Source organism: Brugia malayi, assembly GCF_000002995.4.
Source record: "Brugia malayi strain FR3 genome assembly, contig: Bm_v4_Chr2_contig_001, whole genome shotgun sequence".
Classification (NCBI taxonomy): domain Eukaryota; kingdom Metazoa; phylum Nematoda; class Chromadorea; order Rhabditida; family Onchocercidae; genus Brugia; species Brugia malayi.
In genome coordinates this window covers 5,387,135-5,405,861 of record NW_025062476.1, presented here as the reverse complement: position 1 = coordinate 5,405,861, position 18,727 = coordinate 5,387,135, and the positions used below count along the sequence as shown (strand labels likewise).

The window sequence follows — 18,727 nt, the reverse complement described above, 5'->3', positions numbered from 1 at the left end:
ATAAGATATCAAATAATATGTTGGCTATGATGATATTAAACTATTAGCTTCTATGCTGTTATTGATTAGAAATAATTATTTAATTCCGTGCTATTTAATTCCATTACTCAAATATTGCTTTCTTTTTTATTGTTAGTTAGAAGTAATTATTAGACTTTTTGCTATTAGCTAATTAGAAATAATTAAAGGTTCTGAAGAATGATTTTTTTTAAATTTTAACTGAGATGAATTTTGTGTTTAATTGACAAATAGTATTTGGAAAACCTTAATTGAAACAAGTAATATGCTATTATTGAAAATAATTACTAGCTTTTTTGCTGTTATTATTTAGGGATAATAGTGATAACAATAATGACAATGATAATAAACACGAATAAATAATAGTGAGCTAATCAATTTCAATTCCCATTGAAACACTTATCAAACATTTCAGGAATGAGGTATGCGTTAATGAAAATTAGCAGCTAAGGTTGGCATAAATTTAATGCCAATATTGATTGGGCAAAAAGCGAAATTTATCGCTCAATGAAAATGTTAGTTCGATTTCGATCTTTGGTCTTTGTGTCATCCTTTTCTACTTTTATTTATTAACTTTTTTTTTGTTCTTTTGTTGTAATCTTGCTACACAATTTTGTGTTTACTATTTATTCATTTTCAGTATTCTATACAAATGATGCTTCGTTCTAATTTTGGCTCATTTACAGCGAGTCAATGGACTTGGCTATTTCGTCAAGTTTCTACATTCGGGTACTTTATATTTATTTATCGATTAATTAATTAGCTCTGTTTTGATTGTTCAACAACTGTTGCAAGAATTCATTCATTATTATAAGTTAAAATATGAATATTAAAGCATATTCCTATAAATATATATGGTAATTTAAACATAGGAGCGTTTGTGTTCTTTTCCTTGTCGAATAATAATTTAACCTTTGTTAAATTGAATTGAGTGTAAACTAATAGTTTGAGCGGTTTAAAAATTAATTTTATTAACTGTCGAAAAATTTATATAAAGAAGCAACTGTTTTTTTTTTTTTTTTGCTTGCTTTACACTCAGATTTTATTAGCTTATAATTACTGTAATTTTGGAATTTATAATATAATATTTGCTTTTCTTTATTTTTATTTTTTTTATTATAATGTATTTATAATATTTGCTTTTCAGTGGGTCAGGTTTAACATCAGAAAAATTTATGAAAAATTCACAAAATGAACCGGTACTTACATATCAGAAGGGTAGTACAGAAAGGATGGCTCTTGAAAAAGCAATGTCAGAGATAGCTAGTACAACTACAAATGTCCCATTGGTGATTGGGAATGAGAAAATTATGAAAAATCTTGATAAGAAACAAGTTATGGTAAGAGTAAGCTATATATTTTTTCAGCAAATTATATTTTTTAAAAAATATCAAATTTTGCTTCAAATTTATCATTAATCATTTAATATTTAATGGCTTTTGGATCATCCTGAATGTTAACGGATGGGGTTCAAAAGATTCGAATTAGTGTTAGCTTAAGAAATTGATAAATTTCGTAGAACGATCTATTTACTTTCGGAGGGATAATGCAAAGTTACATCTGACATACATCTTCTGCTTTCCTTCCAAAATCGCTTCACAAAATATTTTACATCAAAGTACACTGAGTTGTATTAGTCGTAATTTTAAGTTTGTTAAACTTTGATACTTTTTAAATTACAACTGAAATATGAAAATGTTTTCAGCCTTCAGATCATCAGAAAGTTATTGCACGATTTGCACATGCTACTATGGAACAAATTAAGGAAGCAATTGAAGTAGGACTAAATGCCAAACAAAAATGGGAACGAAAATCATTAAAGTTCTATTTTTATTCTTTTAAAAATAAAATAATGCTTAAGAGTAATATAATTTTATTGTATGATTGAAGTAAACTGAATAACAATCTTGCATCATTTTATTCTAGTTTATGCTACCTTTATCATTTGTAATAATCGATTCCCTAGCAACTATTTTAATGTTTCTTGATTGATTCCCGTTTCTTCTCTCATTTACTTCTTTTCTTCTTTTTTTTCCATATTTTTTTTTTTTAATTTACAAATTTAAAGATAATTAATTTTCACTGAGTTTTGTTAGTGATGATGTGTAACAGTAACAAAATTCTTTTACATTTTGTAGCTTTCTATATAATGACTGTTTGTAGGGTTCCTGGATAGCAATATAGCACATAGTATATAAGTTCTTTAATCATTTTATTAATTTTTTTTTTTTAATTTTTAATTCATCTGTTTTTTTTTCAAAGCTTTTCCTAATTAATTTATTTTACAGAGAACGAGCAGATGTTTTCTTGCATGCAGCTGATTTATGTGCTGGAAAATATCGTATGAAGCTCAATGCTGCTACAATGCTTGGACAGGGAAAAAATATTGTACAAGCAGAAATTGATTCAGCCTGTGAGCTGGTTGATTTCTTCAGATTTAATGCCAAATTTGCCTTGGAGCTGGAAAAATATCAACCGATTTCGTTAAAAAATGTCACTAATACAATGACTTTTAGGTAATCAACTTACATTATCATATTAAAGTTAAAAATTAAACATTAAATAGTTTTGAAGCTAAAATTACATTACAGTCTAAAAATTAATCATCTATTTGTGCAAATAAAATCACAATATGTGAATTCATTTTAAGTTTTTTATTTTACTAATATTAAAATTGTTTTAATTTTTTATTTCTATTTCAAAAATTTGTTAAGATTGATGAAATTTTATATTTGGTTGTTTATGCAAGATTTATTTTGAGGAGTCTCGAAGGATTTATTGCTGCTATTGCGCCATTTAATTTCACAGCAATTGGTGGCAATTTAGCAACTGCACCAGCTATGATGGTAAACTGTTGTTGTACATAATGTTGAATCCAAACATATAAAATGTGTTTATTAATTATAATTACAGACTTATTGCTAATCTAATCATATTTACAATAGATTATTTTAGGGTAATGCTGTCTTATGGAAACCATCTTGTACTGCTGTGTTAAGTAATTATTTTATTTACGAAGCTTTAGAGGAAGCTGGTAAGCATTATCAATTACTGATCCTCCTTTATAACTAGCATTATAAAGTTTAAATATTTTGGAATAGTTTAGTGCTCTGAGTTTATTCAAGGGATATATTTGTGAAGTTTTGTATTTGCAGGTCTTCCGGCTGGAGTTATTTCATTCCTACCATCTGATGGTCCTGTTTTTGGTAATGCTATCACTTCATCTCCCCATCTTTCTGCTATCAATTTCACCGGATCAATGCCAACATTCAAGCATTTATGGAAGAGAGTTGCCGAAAATCTGGATACTTACATTTCATTTCCAAGACTGATTGGAGGTTTTCTTGTTTATGTTGGAATTTAAAATAAGCAATAAGTTATCAAATCTAGAAGTAGCATAGCACTATTGTTAAAACTTTCCACCATTTCCAGCAGAAATATATGAAGAATGATAAGTGTTTATAGTGAATATTGTCCAATTTTGTAGAAAATTTTGGATCAACACTTACTGGGAAATAAAAGAAATGATATTTATAGAGTGTGGCGGTAAGAATTTCCATTTCATTCATCCATCAGCTGATTTGGACACTGTGGCACCATGTACAATTCGTTCTGCATATGAATATCAAGGACAAAAGTGTAGTGCTTGTTCACGAATTTATGTACCTGAAAGTTTATGGCCTGCTTTGCAATCAAAACTTGATGCTATACAAAAACAGCTCAAAGTTGGCGATGTGAGTGTTTGGTTTATTGCATAACTTACTTTCTGTTTTTAAAAAAAAAGAGTCTAAGTTTTGAAATTTTGGCGCTTATAAAAATATAACAACCTTTGAAACTTTTTTCATTCTTTCTTAGGGCTTTTCTTTAGAAGATAGTAATTTCTTTGTGTACAACTATAACAGATAGGGATGTTAAGGACGAACCTGGCAGAAACTGGAATAATTTATTGGTCAACTTTGTTGTAGGTACGTGATGGTTCGATCTTTATGACAGCAGTTATTGATGCAAAAGCTTTCAAATCAATCAGATCATATATTGATTATGCTAAAACAGGTGCGGATGGAGCTAAGATCATTTTTGGTGGAACTTATGACGACACTAAGGGATATTTCATTCAACCAACTCTTGTGCAAGTTGATAAGTGGGACTCCAAATTACTGAGAGAGGTATATCTAAGATTAACTCTATACGCTATAGTGATTTATTATTTTAGAAATTTGTTATTGATTAGATGATTTTCTATTCTTTAGTCTGATTGATCAGAGATTGAAAATCCATCATGCAATTCCATGTTTATAGCTTCTACTAATCTAGTTATTTTGGTTCCTTGTGAAACTTAATGGCTTATAATTTTAATCTTCATTCAGATTTTCTTTATTTTTGCATATTATACGCCTTTATTTTAGAACTCATTTCATTATACTTTTTTTCTTATAGTAAAATTTTTGCATTTAAAAGCATCAAAACATAACTTTAGGAAATTTTTGGACCTGTATTAACAGCATATGTGTATAAAGACAATGAAGCATTGGAGATTGTAAGCAAATTAAAAGATTCAACAGTATTTGGTCTTACTGGAGCTGTATTTTCGGAGGATAGGTAATTGATCTCTATGAGACCTTAATGTTTTTGACTTTTTAGAGAATACTTTGAAGTTTATTAACGTTGTGGTAGATTGATGTGCATCTCACAGTGGTCAAAACTAGTCTATTATAGTGCGATCAGAAGATAATATTCAATTTGATTCCTTCTTTCAATCTATTCCACTTATTTTACTGTAGTTTAAAGAATGTGGATTGAGTTCAGTTAATAAAAGTGAATGATAATGGTTATGTCATTATCTGTAAAAATTGTGACATGGCGTAATTAATTTTGTAAAATTTAATATCACAGTTGGCATTTTCTTTCTAATTTCGAATTGTTCCAGAGAATTTCTATACAAATCTCGTGACATACTTCGACATGCTGTCGGAAATATGTATCTAAATGATAAATCAACTGGTTCTGTAGTTGGGCAGCAACCTTTCGGTGGAGCACGGATGAGCGGTTAGCTTTTCATCGCCCATATTTTGCTGTTTGCTTTTTCAAGAAAGCGTTGGCTTTCTCTCTTTTTGTCTTAATCTTTCAGTTTTTATATTCAAGGAAACATTATCTTTTAATTCTTTATCCATTTATTATTAGTGAGGCTTTTCAACTATTAATCTAACTTATGTTGTTAATTTTACTTTATACGCACAAAACATTTTTAGGAACAAACGATAAAGCTGGTGGACCGCATTATGTCTTACGGTGGGTATCTCCGCTATGTATCAAAGAAACATCGGTTCCTCAAACGGAATGGAGATATCCATCAATGGATTGAATATGTTTTGAATTGATCCAGAATAAGTCCAAGCCTAGTTCATTTCCTTTGTTTGTTCTTTAAGTACTGTATCTTGTTGGTTATTTTACTTTTATGTTTTAAAAAGTTCTATTTTTATGCTTTGTTATATTCTTTTTATTTAATTCAAAATTAAATTTATTTCCATATAATTTCTTCGATGTTTTGTATTTGTGTTTAATTGATTCATGCCATCCTATTTAAATTTCTTACCTTACGTCTATGCATGTTTCTAAAATTTTCTCAGTTTTCTCCTGTCTTAACAGTTGATATGTCAACTTTAACTCGGTGCCGTAAAATGTTCTATAAGTTATTAATTTTTGGTTTGTCGTTACAAAGAATAACCAATTTAAAAATTTTAAATTTGGTTGCTCTTTATTAAATTTTTAACTATGAACAACATACCTCATCACTTCTTTGGAATTTTATTTTTGCTTTTCCGGCCTAGTAAAAAAAATTCGCTGGTTTCGTTTCAGTTTATTTATTGATATGTTAACAGTGTGCTATATTGTTCAAGATTCCTGTCTTAACAATTGTGCCAAATATTTCAACAATTTGTTATATTGTTCAAGATTTATAATTTTTTCTTAATGGTCTAGAAATCAGGTCGTATATTTTAAATACATTGTTGTCTACAAATGAAATTTATTGTTTATAGGAATGTTTTTGTATTTGGAACGGTTGATATACAGTTATTGGATATTTTCAAAAAAAAAAAATTGAATAAGCAGTCATATATTAGTTGATATTTAGTGTTTGGAGAATACAAATAGCATACCATAAGTAAATAGTTGTTCGACATTTTTGATTTTGAGAGATTTGGGAAACTCAACTATTAAAATGATTTAAAATGTTTCTTTTTTGAAAATATATTCAACTTATTCTTTGAAATTTAGTTATGACTTCTTTCTGGTATTTTATCGAATGAAACTAGTTGGAAAAAGATTCGGAAGATTTATTTTGCAATGAGAGGCAACATTCTGTCCAATTGTTCAAGTTCGAACTGATAATTTTAACTGAAAATTTACGATTGCATTGAAACGGGTTTGTTGACTGCATAGAATATAAATCAGAAAAAGGGAAAGTTGAGAAATCGCATGAAATTTGATGATATTAGTTCCCCATAATTTGTTACTATCTTATACAAATGCAATTTTGCAGTGAATGAAAAGAACATGACTTCCAGATTATAATAGACATTGCATTTCAATTTATTTGTTATTGGAAAAAATAAGTCTTTTTGAATCCATATTTTCAACGATGACTGACTGGACTTGTGCTTCATTTGATGGTACGTTCATTTGATATCATGGAATGAATTTCAGTCGGAAAGAATTTGATTTGTAGTAAAATTAAAATTTAAATAAGAAGTAATATTTGCTTTTCATTTTTGTAGCCTAGAAATTAATTGTTTTTTAGAAGCAAAAAATGTGTTACGTAAATGGCGTGAAGAGCATGCTCGTAGATCAGTGGAAACGGCAGAATTATGGGAGCACGTATTAAGTCGTCATCCTCGTTCATTGGGTGATGAATTGTGGCTTGTTTATGAACAGGTAAAATTAATTTTATCATTCGTATAATATTTCTTTTAATTGCTTAATTTTAATTATATTTTCGGAAAACAGTCTAAACACCCATTTTGTAGCAATATTTGCTATTTTTAATTAATTGTAATTGAATTTTTAATTGGTTATAATTAGGGTTAGTTATTATATTGGTACTTTGTTGTATCATAATGGTATTAAAGCTACATTTCATACTTACATGAGAAGAATTCTGTGTAAGGATGGACTATACTGTTTTATGGGTAATGTAATGATGGAAATTTTCGTTTAAAGAAATCATGATTTTTGACTTTAGAAAGTTTTTATTGAGAAAGACATAAATTAAAAGTTTGACTAATTGATGTTATGGATTGCTTTGATAAGAAATGGTGTAACTTTATAGGGGGGTTAATTTTTTCTTTAAAAAGAATTTACCCTCCTGAAAAAAAAATTGCAGAAAAAAAACATAGGACAATTAATTGGGATAATTAATAGAGTAGTTGCTGCAAATGAATTAAAGATATTAAATGAATAAATTGTGAAATATGAGTAAATCTGCAGAAGGATTGAGTTTTTGTTGATGTTTTGAAAAGTTTACAACAATTAAGATTGAATAAAATCATATTTTAAGTATAATGCAAGAAAATATGGTTCAGTTTGGCATAGTGATATATAATAAGGTGTGTTTTAATTTTAGGTTTGCATAGCAGCATTAGATTTAGGTCGAACCGATCTTGTAATGGGATGCATACATGCATTACAAGAAAAATTTCCACGAAGTAATCGTGTCCTGAAACTTCAGGCAATGCGTCTTGAAGCTTTAAAACGGTTCATTTCATACCTTATTAAATTTTCAGCAATTCTAACAACACATTTGATCGATAATTGATAGAGGGGAGGTTAGTAAATTTGAGATTTATAAGAAGGAATAAGTGATATAGTTTGAGGTAACGATTCTTTTATCATGATTGCCGTAGTAAAGTTAGTAAAGAAAAAACTTTAAAGGAATAATTGATATCATTTATAGTAATAAGCTTTCTTTTCACAGTTCAATGATAAGCTTTTGCAAACGTAAAAAACTAATTTCTCTATTTAACGAAACAAATAGACAGTGAGCAAATAGGTTGCTCCTTTGATATTATCAAATTTTAAAAGAATATTGTCACTTAGGATTATTTATTTCCCATCTACACAGCTCTTGTACTTGCCTTTTTTAAGCGGAGTTTTTAATATGTTTGATGATATCGTCAAAATTCTTGTCCATTTCTTTTTTTGTAGTTCATAATTTACCCATTATAGGTATGATAGCGCGACACATTTATACGAACAACTTATTGAATCAGATCCAACAAATATGGTAACAATAATTATTAACACTATCCTTTTTTACTAAAAAAAAATTTCATTTAAACTTTGTTCAAAATGTGTTTAAGAATTAAACAAAATCAGGATAGACGGTTGATTTTCTGACTCATTTTCGAGTAAAAATATAACAAAATAAAAAATGACTTGTAAATAAACATGAAATATCATTTAACACGACTGTTGAATAAGTATTACACTTGTTTAATGCTTTAATTTCTGCTCTAGTTCCATTTCATTAATTCATAGTTCATTTTGATAGTTTAAAAAAATATTTGCTTCCTTTTTTTGTAGTCATATCGCAAGCGAAAAATTGCAATTTTGAAAGCACAAGGCAATCGACAGGAAGCAATTCGAGAATTGAGCGAATACTTGAAAACTTTTATTTCTGATACAGAAGCATGGCTGGAACTTTCTGACCTGTATTTGCAAGAGGGTGATCATCCACATGCAGCACACTGCATGGAGGAACTTGTTTTATCTAGTGTCAGTTTGTTTTAATATTTTTTTAAAATTGATTTCAGTATTAAAATATATCTGAATGTGAGATATTTCGTTCTTATAGCACTAGTATCACAAGCTTTGAAATTTGTTTTTATTTTTTTCTCTGGAAACGGTTTGATTATGAGTTTTTCTCGTTGTTATGTATCTTATTTTAGCCACATAACAGTTTGTATTTGCGGCGACTTGCGGAAATACGTTACACGCAAGGTGGTTCAGAAAATATTGAATTTGCGAAATCGTATTTTGAACAAGCTGTTCGAACTAATCCATCATGTTGTCGTTCATTATATGGAATAATTTTGGTGAGTCTTCCTCAAATCCTCAATATCGAAATCAACATGAATTATAATTTAGTGAAATTGGTTATTGTTCTTGCCATGATTAATAAAACATCATATTTTATTTTTAAAAATGATCTACATGAAATTATTGGGATGTACGATGTTTTCAAACATTAACGAAATTTGACAAATTTACTGTTTGTCAAATTCATTGAGATTTATTTGAATAATTTAAAATAAGTTCGAGAAACAGGAAAAATATGAGAGTGAACGGGATGTATTTCAGTGTTGCATAAGTTTATCATCGAAAAGCAGCGGTCAAAAGAAAAAGGAAATAATACAGAGTGGATTAATGGCTATCGAAAAATTGAGAAGTGTTTATGAAGAAGCTTCAGAAAAAGGGAAAAATCCAAATGTTGCTATGGAATTGAAGACAATATCAAATTTGAAAGCACAGTTACAAAATTAATTTATGCCTTCATTTATTACCAAATGTTTGTGCATACTTATCGACAAATAATAATTAAAATTCAATTTTTTCATTTCATTCTTTTTTTTGTCAGACTATCTTATTCCAATAATAAGTAACAGAAGTGTTTTTTTCCTCGTACATGAAAGTAAATAAGTTTCTTGTAGTGATGTTAAGACTTCATTTTCTAAGCAAATTTTCATTTAATCAGGACCATATTGTTTATGCTACAGTTCTTGTCACTGTATTTAACGTTATATTCGATTATATGATGTTTTTTTCAACTGAAAATTGAAAAGTGAGTTATACTATTGAGTGATTTACTTTGATTCTTATTAGCATTTTTTTCATAATCTGTTTCCTTTTTTACTTTGCTAACACTTTTATAAGAGAAACTTATGATCATTTGAAAGATACTTCTGGAAATTTTATGAATTTTATAATATAATAAATAATATTACCTATGCTGTGATTACTGTTCTTTCCATTTTTTTTTTCCTTTTTTTTTGCAGTTTTTTTTTTTCAAATAATAAAATGAACACGAGAAAAAGCTTAAATTTACCTGGTATATACAATTAGCCATCTCGTTTACTTCATGGAACATAAAAGAATTTTTCCAAATCAAACTATTTCCTCTCATTTGTTTACAGCAATTTGTAGATGTCGATTGAATTCTTACTTTGTTAACTATTTTCCCATTTTTCTTTCATTTATTGGTTGTAATGGATGCAACATGCATCATCTATTACTATTAGTACTAAATTCTTTATACAGTTGAGTACTTCAGGATAGTTAAATTTATTTATATTATATGATTTGACGATCTAGTTGCTATGGCTAATTTTTATTACGAATTGTTGAATATCAGTGTGACAATCTTAAGGTTATCGAGACTTGATCATATTGCACTGTCTAATGAGTGAGTAATACAAATGTCTTTTCGATTAGCCTGAATATTTTTGAATGTCGCATTGCTATTGGTTATTTCAAATCACATTCTTTCACATCACAACGAACTAATTTTTAAATATATTATCCAATATCTAAATATTTGATCTTCAATTAATTTCGGAAAAGGTATTTGTAAATGAATTGGGTGAGGTCGTCTTTCTCTTATAGCTATTTCAAATTGTTGAATTAACGAAATACATATCTGATGCTTATGGGAATGAAAATGGGAAATTGGGAATAGTTTTCGGAGCTGTTAATTAATTAATTATCTTAGTTATCTGTCGCATAGTATTAACCAGCAACAACTATAGCTTTTATCATCATTGTCATCAGTTCTATCATCTTTGAAAGTATGTGCAAAGTAAATGTAGCACTATTCATTGATAGTCTAATTAAGTTATAATTATCAGAAGAAGTTTTCTTTATTCAAAAATTATTGTTATAGAAGAATGAAAGAGAGAGAGAGGTAGGCAGGGATACTTCTATGAAGAGCAATAAGTGCTATTTCAAGCTCCTAGAAAGACTGAAGATCAATGCCTCAGTCGATATATAGATTATTGAAATAATATATTGGAAATATAGGAGTGGTAGTTGCAGTAAGCTAGCAGAGTGTCTTTTTAATCGACGACAGAATTGGAATTCTATTTCTGCCCATTGATTATCCATACTTGCAAATGGAATTTCAGTCCATCGAATTATCAATAATCCGAAAGACATACACTAACTAGTTCTGCTGATATTGATACTCGATACTCGATATCTGCTGCATTCCTCCTTCCCTTTCATCCATAACGGTAATCGATGTAATTGTGCATGCATGTCTTTGTGTATACATTTCTCGACTCTACAAAGCTGGCATGTCGACTAGAACTAAAATCAATTTTCTAACTTGGAAATTGAAGAACGTCTTTGATGACAATAAAGAACAATGATCAAAAATTAATAGTAATAATAATTAATTAATTAATAATAATAATTTGATAGTAATTAATTAATTAATAATAATAATAATAATTGATAATAATTAGTAATAATAATAAATGACATTAATTAATTAATAATAATAAACAATGTTATAATAATAATCATTAATAATAACCAATAACAATAATAACCACCAATAATTTAATAATAATAATAATAATGCCAGTAATTAATAATAGTAATAATAACACCAATGGTTTAATAATTTAATAATAATAATAAATAGTAATAATTGATAATAATAATAAATAACAATAACAATTAATGTTAATAGTCAACAGTAAAAATAATAATAATAATAATAATTAGTAATAATAATGAATAGTAATTAGCAGTAATAGTAATAATAATAATAATAGTAATAACAATAATAATAATAATAATAATAGCAATATAATTCTTGTAATAATTATCAAATTGGTAATGAAGAAGGTAAAGTGACGATGTATTTTTCGTAAAATGAATTTATTTCGAAATTGTAAGGATGTTTTTTTTTTTCAAATTTTCAGATGTCATTTAGCTTATATCAGCTGTGCATCACATACTGGTTAGCATGTACTGTGGTCATTTGCATTCTTGGAATATTTGCTCTACGAAAGGTCAGAAAGTCAGGTAACGACTAATTCCGTTCGCATTTTCTTTTTTTTTGATATAATAAAAATGATTTTCTTTTTTGTTTTCATTTATTATATTTTCAACTATTTAGAATTTATAAATATCGCCAGCTTTTCTTTTTCTTTTTCTTTTTTTTTTACAGAAACAATTATGGGTCTTGTTTATTTCGGCAAATTTAGAAATGATCACAATTTTAAGACTTGGTTAAGAATTATCGAAATGCCAAAAAGGTTTGTTTTTTTGTTTGATTGCATCTTTCAGTCATATTAGAAATAAATCAACTACTAAACCATTCAATTTTTCTTTTTTAATAATTTGCTTAAGGTTATTTTGGATTTTTTATTTAATTGCTTCCATTGCTGTTCTGTTTGCTCTTATTGATATTGTTATTAATAGCAAGTTACAATACAATGGTATGTCATTTCCTAAAATTTTTCATTTTCCATTACTTTATATATAATTTTTTTTAATTTCTGTAGAATTTCTTCTAAATGAATGAATTTCTGCAAATTTTTCCACTACAGTTAAAATTTTTCATGTAAATTTAGCAAACGTAAAATGTAAAGGTTAGTATAAGAAAAGAATGCTATGATTTATAGATAATTGTATAATGTATCTTCAAAAAAAATTTGTTTTTCAGATAATCTTATTTTTAACTTAATGGGTCTTTTACTTTATCTAACTCACGTTATACGTCGCTTATACGAGTGCTTATACGTATCGATCTTTTCTGATTCCAGCATGAATATTTTACATTTCCTTTTAGGAATCACTTTTTATCCATTTTGTGTTTGCTCACAGCTTGCATCGTTTACATTGCTAAATAATAAAACAGGCAAAGTTCCTATCTATCTTAAAAAAATTTTTTTTTCAATTTTGATTTTTAAATTTCAAGGTTTTTACGTTTTTAAAAATTTTTTTTTTAATCTCAAAAAAATATTTAATCAACTTATCTTCCTTTATATATTGTAATTGCAGAAATAAATATTTTAACAATATTATTTTATACAGCATTACCTATTGCTATATTTATTGTTCAAATTAAACAACATCATTGCTTTGTTCTACTTGCTCAACTTCGCTTGAATAGCGGTTAGCTTTTTTAATTTATTTGAAGAAAAAAATGCTAATGTAAGGGGAATTTGTTGAAAATAAATTTCCGTAATTTTGAATTGATTTTTGAAAAGTTAAAAAAAAAGGGAATATTTTTTATTTGAAATTCTTTAAGCTTCACATGTATTTTAGTTTTATTTAGACAAAACAAACATTACTTATAGAAATATTACTAAATTTTATTTTTAATCGTTTAGAATGAACAAAATGATGCAAAATTTGTGCAAATATTATAACAAGCAAATGTTATTAAATTGATAAGTACAAATAAAGGAAAAGCTAAAACAATTATGCTGTAAAAGCCTTAGAGAGTAAAATAAGTTCAATTGAGTTAAATATTGTAATGGAAATGATTATTCAAATGACTACTATGTAAATTTATGAAATTAAAAAATTGGCTACGACTAATAAAATTGCAAATTGCAAAATTAAAAAATTATATATGATAAATTCTAGGTGTAAATGCAAATACATATGCAATACCGAATGGTGGCCTTTTTGAACATTGCTTGTCACCTCATTATCTCCTTGAAATTATACTTTATTTCTTATTTGCATTAATTTATCATTTGTCAACACCAATGCTACTATGTTTTCTGTTTGTTACTATAAATCAAACTATTGCTGCTTTATTAAATCAAAATTGGTATAAAAGGCATTTTCATAAATTTTTTAATAATCAAAAAGCTCTTATACCATATATTCTATGAATTGTGTATTATCATTTACATCAAATTTTATCATCATGAATAACTGTATAAGATTTTCTAAAAAAATTTCATAAAATATTTTTAAACTTTTACAAAATCAAGAAAAATTTTAGGAAAAAATTTTTGCTGATATTGTCCGTTTGTATTTTGGAACAGAATTGATTCGAAATTTTAATAATTTCACTTCGCTTGTAATGTTTCATTGTTTTCCATATTTTCAATTCACATGGAATTTTATTTTGAATTTTTAAAGTTCATGCGAATGAATTTATTGTTGAACATCGTTGAATGTAATAGTTTGAATGAATGACAATTTTTCTTTCTTTTTCTTTGATGACGTCATCCATTTGCAATATTCAAAATGGAAAATTTAGTGATTTGATTTTTTTCTTTTCAGTTGTATATTTTTAAAATGTATGTAATGCTTTTCACATATAAAAATATATTCAAAATTTATCACAAATTTAAAAACAAGAAAATAAATTTATACTGTTTCAATCAACCTTTAATTAAAAACTTCCTCTCTCACTGTTGCAACAAATGTCATTAATTCATCATATGACATTTCCGATTGTATTGCCAATCGTATGCTGAAAAGGACTTATAAAATAATCCCATGAAAATAATAATTATCAAATTGATAAGAATCGTTCTTAGTGGTATCAAAAACAGAAAAAGAATTGAAACAAGTGAGTTAAATGTTGAATATGTTTAAAGGTTAGTAGTGTTAGTATTATAACATAGAAGAAATTATACTACCAATGAGAGATATATTAATTACGTCGAATGGCGCTAAGCTATTATGATATAATAATTGCGAATGAAAATTTATGAAATGTGCAACAGACATTTCAAAAATTTTCAATAAAATTAATGCCAATTTTACCATAACTTATTTTAATTATAATTGTTGAGGGTGAAGAAAAAAAAGTGACGCTTTTAAAATAATAATTATTTACCTTGATTTAGGTGTAAATGATTCTTCTGCATGATAAAAAGCTCGAGCTAACAAATAACCTCGTTTACGCATCTGAAAATTAAAAAATTTTAATCTCATCAATAACTGATAACAAAATAAATAAAATAAAAAAAAAAGAATTTCTTTTTTAAAAGTGCTACAAAAAAAAATCTTTCTACCTTACTTTTTCTCATTCATTATATCATTAAATTTTAATTCATTTTAGCTATGAAGTAATAAAAATAGCTAATTTATAGCATTATAAATGCTGAATTCATTTATTATAAATTCATTTATTTTCATTTCATTTTTTTTTTTTTTATTTTTGTAGAAATAACTTACCTTTTTGACTAATGCATTCAATTTTTGATCAGCATTACATCCTTCATAATAGATATGCTGTAAAGGACTTAATATATCACCATTTATCATAAAGTTTGTACCTTCGAAAGCTTTCTTCAATCCATTGATAACTATTTTAGAGTTTTGACGTAGACGTACTAAACGTTCCGGATCATTACAGATAATATCAAGACCTTTACCTGAAAAAAGAAAAATTTTGATATAAAATTTTTGTATTTTACAAATGTTTTTCATTTTTTTGAATTACTATGTATGTTTTAATTTCGAATTCATTTTTTTGATTTTTTGAATTTAATTGAAATTCTGTGATTTTATTAAAGATTATTTACTCTGCACAGCAATTTCAATGTTTTACCATACTGTTATAATTTTTTAAATAGCATTATATTTCAAACTAATTTATAATTGGTAAAACGTCGATGCGATTATTTCTTTTTATATTAGCATTCTAAAATTAAACAATTTTCTACCGTTTTTCTTTTTTTTTTTTCAAATTATAGCAAAATATCAAATCACAAAAATTTATCTCAGATTTCTCAGTTTTTGTTATCTATTTCGGAAGGAAATAAATGAATATGTCAGATATAGTTGAGTTTCAGTTTTTTGAATGCTAAAGTTAGACTATAAAATACTTTGGAACTTTGACAAGCTAATAATTAAATTAAATTAAATTGCAAAAAATATTTTTAATTGTTTCACTTCAAGTTTTTTCATTTTCGATAGTAAATTTTTGATTAAAATGTCATAGTAGAAAAGGACTAGAACTAAATATAAAAATCCAAATTGATGAGAATAAAATATTGGCAACCAGTTGAATATTTTTACACTTTTCCGAAGAAATTCAAAAAAAAAAAAACAGCAAAAAAGGTAATACAGTAGATGAAAGAGAAATTATATGACAATTTGTTAATGAACGAGTAGTTATAAATTATAAAACTAGTATCCGCTTTTCTTCTCCTATTTTTTTTTTTTTTATTTTCATATTTTAGTTTTATTTTAGATTAAAAACAAATCTTATCATATTATATAAAATAGATTTCTAGCTTGATATGACAAAATGAAAAAAAATTTTTTTTTTTGCATTTATTCCACCAAATTAAGAAAGGAAATGGTTTAATTATTGTAAAATAAAGGAAAAAAAAAAGAAGAAAAATGATATAAACGGAACACACTTGCAGCAACTGCTAGTAGTGGTGGTAATGATGCTGAAAAACAATAACCCAAACCTGAAAAGCAAAAATAAACAACTAAATATATACATAAATAAAAATTTGTATTTAACAACTGATAACTATGACAGAATAATTCATTGTAATTTGATAAATTCCAAAAAAATTTTATATTTCTATTTGATAAATTTTCAAAAAAAGGGTTATAAAATTAATTGCACTGTTCAAAATATTAAAGAAACGCAATTTTTGAAATAAACCAATAAATTTTATTTAAAATTAGAGATAAAATAAAAAGAAAAAATGATAAAAGTATATGGGGAACGTTGCATGCTAGAGATCAAGTATTAAATATTAGTTCTATTCTAGAAGCTTTAGCTTTAACTATAAAATCAGTCCCCTCTTTGTAAATATATTAGGAAAGTTTGCAATTGCACAATTGCATTCAGTAATTTAATATTAGAATAATAACAGATTAAGAAAATCTAGATTTGAATAGTAAAAAGAAAATTAAAAAAAAAAAAACAAAAATACAGAAAAACGAAGAACCATGATAATTCCACTTTGATTAATCATATAAGTAATTAGATTTGAATAAATAAATAAATCTAATGATAAAACAAATGAATGAATAATGATACAGTGAATTAATATATGTATATTATATCAAATTTAAAAAATACATAATGAAATAAAATGATAAAAATTTTGAAATGAAAAAATAATAAAATTATTTCATACTTAAAATTATTATCATTTTTTTTATTTTACCTTAAATTATTTATCTCGTCATAAAGTTTGAAAAAAAAAATGTTTCATAGTAAAATATATTAATGAAACACAAAAAATAAAGTAATAAATTTGCTATTTTCAATAATTATTAAAGGTAAAGAATGAAAAAGAAATAAAACAATTTTTATTTAATAATGAATTCCGAGAAAAAAATACGTGAAAAGATTTCAAAATTTTTAATTTAAATAATAAACTTAAAATAATTAACCTACCGCATAAACGTTGATGATAGACGACAAATGTCCGCCCAGCGCAAAAGCCACCAGTACTTGAGAGTGCATGCTCTAATGAGCCGACAATCATATCACAGTCAGCTATATCAATTCCAAAATGCTCCGTTACACCTCAAACATTTTTTCTTTAAGAAGAAAAAAATATATAAATAATATATAATAATCAATATAAACAAATTGAATTAAATTTATGATATTTGATAAATTTGCTTTTGTTTCTTTGACATTTTCTAAAAGAAAATCAAATCAAAAGGAAAAAAAAATGAGCACAGAAAAAAATTTCATTCAAAAATTATACAAATAATACAAATGAATAATTAATGGAAATAAAAATAAATCAGCAATTATCGATTACTAGAAAATTACTGGAAATTTTGACCAAAAATAATAATTATTGAAACTAAATTTATTATATTTGATGAATTTTTGCTTTTCTAGTTTTAATAACTTAATAATATATAATCCTAATTGAACAGATATTTAATATTCAATATAAATAAAATGAGTTTAATTCATGAATTCACAAATAATAAAATATGAATGAAATGAATTTAATGTAAATAAAATCAAGCATAAATAGTATAAATAAAATGAATTTGATTTATGAATTTATAATAAAATATTTTATCTTCCTTAATTTAATTGCAGAATCTTATCCATTCTTAAAAATCAATTTTTTTTTTCCTGAAAATTCCATACAAATTTCAGATTATACTATGCTACCATAGAGTAAACACAATCATCTAATTAGAGATTAATTAGAGATTTTATCTCGATTATAAAAAAAAAATGAGAAATGCTTAATTTAGCTATTTTTTATTCAATTATCAAATACTTGCTCAAATTTTAATGAAATTTTGTACAGAAATAAGAAATAAGCTAAGAAATTCCTTATAAATAAAAAGCCTTTGCTTATCTTTCTTATTCTACAATGTGATAATAAAACAATTATCAATCATACACGCATATATATCTGATTGATAATGTTTTCATACAATAATATGTCAATATTTTCAACTTTTATATGTATCTGCTTAATCTTATAATAATCGCATAAAATTATCTTCAAAGAAAGAAATTATAGAAATAATTTAATTTTAAAATATAATTTTGGCTACAAAATCTTCTCAAAATTAGACACAAAATTTGTTATATGTTATTTTAAATTCAACGAAATAGCATTACAAGTGCTGGCAAAAGATCAAAATTTTTGATTTTATTGGAAAAATTAAAATTTATTGCATAGAATTTTAAAATATGATTTGGAAATACATTTTTTCA

General features: G+C 25.8%; 4 protein-coding genes across 5 annotated transcripts; 3 read left to right on the top strand and 1 right to left on the bottom strand.

Moving 5' to 3' along the window:
* Positions 1 to 670: 670 nt before the first annotated feature.
* On the top strand, positions 671 to 5,380 carry Bma-alh-6 (Delta-1-pyrroline-5-carboxylate dehydrogenase, mitochondrial precursor, putative; the record flags this gene model as incomplete). 2 transcript variants are annotated; one of them, XM_043078507.1, is made up of 12 exons in its annotated part: positions 671 to 747; positions 1,166 to 1,358; positions 1,724 to 1,839; positions 2,307 to 2,534; positions 2,780 to 2,864; positions 2,974 to 3,052; positions 3,174 to 3,356; positions 3,556 to 3,752; positions 3,984 to 4,184; positions 4,496 to 4,617; positions 4,946 to 5,064; positions 5,268 to 5,380. In XM_043078507.1, the coding sequence occupies 12 exons, from the start codon at positions 671 to 673 to the stop codon at positions 5,378 to 5,380; spliced, it is 1,713 nt and encodes a 570-aa protein (XP_042934441.1). The 2 variants fall into 2 exon arrangements, with proteins under 2 accessions (XP_042934441.1, XP_042934442.1); XM_043078508.1 differs by lacking the exon at positions 671 to 747 and having other exon boundaries at positions 1,194 to 1,358.
* A 1,278-nt stretch (positions 5,381 to 6,658) lies between these two features.
* Bma-emc-2 (Protein KIAA0103 homolog, putative) lies at positions 6,659 to 9,558 on the top strand (the record flags this gene model as incomplete). Its single annotated transcript, XM_001892293.2, has 7 exons — positions 6,659 to 6,689; positions 6,818 to 6,951; positions 7,640 to 7,770; positions 8,242 to 8,299; positions 8,599 to 8,790; positions 8,964 to 9,110; positions 9,376 to 9,558. 7 exons carry the CDS (start codon positions 6,659 to 6,661, stop codon positions 9,556 to 9,558), a joined length of 876 nt encoding a protein of 291 aa, XP_001892328.2.
* Positions 9,559 to 12,002: 2,444 nt separating this feature from the next.
* Positions 12,003 to 13,931, top strand: Bm1683 (Uncharacterized protein; the record flags this gene model as incomplete). Its single annotated transcript, XM_043078506.1, has 6 exons — positions 12,003 to 12,105; positions 12,251 to 12,338; positions 12,433 to 12,521; positions 12,749 to 12,943; positions 13,087 to 13,200; positions 13,678 to 13,931. 6 exons carry the CDS (start codon positions 12,003 to 12,005, stop codon positions 13,929 to 13,931), a joined length of 843 nt encoding a protein of 280 aa, XP_042934440.1.
* A 505-nt stretch (positions 13,932 to 14,436) lies between these two features.
* On the bottom strand, positions 14,437 to 17,516 carry Bma-sptl-1.1 (Uncharacterized protein; the record flags this gene model as incomplete). Its single annotated transcript, XM_043078505.1, has 5 exons — positions 14,437 to 14,521; positions 14,891 to 14,961; positions 15,232 to 15,431; positions 16,425 to 16,478; positions 17,426 to 17,516. The coding sequence occupies 5 exons, from the start codon at positions 17,514 to 17,516 to the stop codon at positions 14,437 to 14,439; spliced, it is 501 nt and encodes a 166-aa protein (XP_042934439.1).
* Positions 17,517 to 18,727: the final 1,211 nt, after the last annotated feature.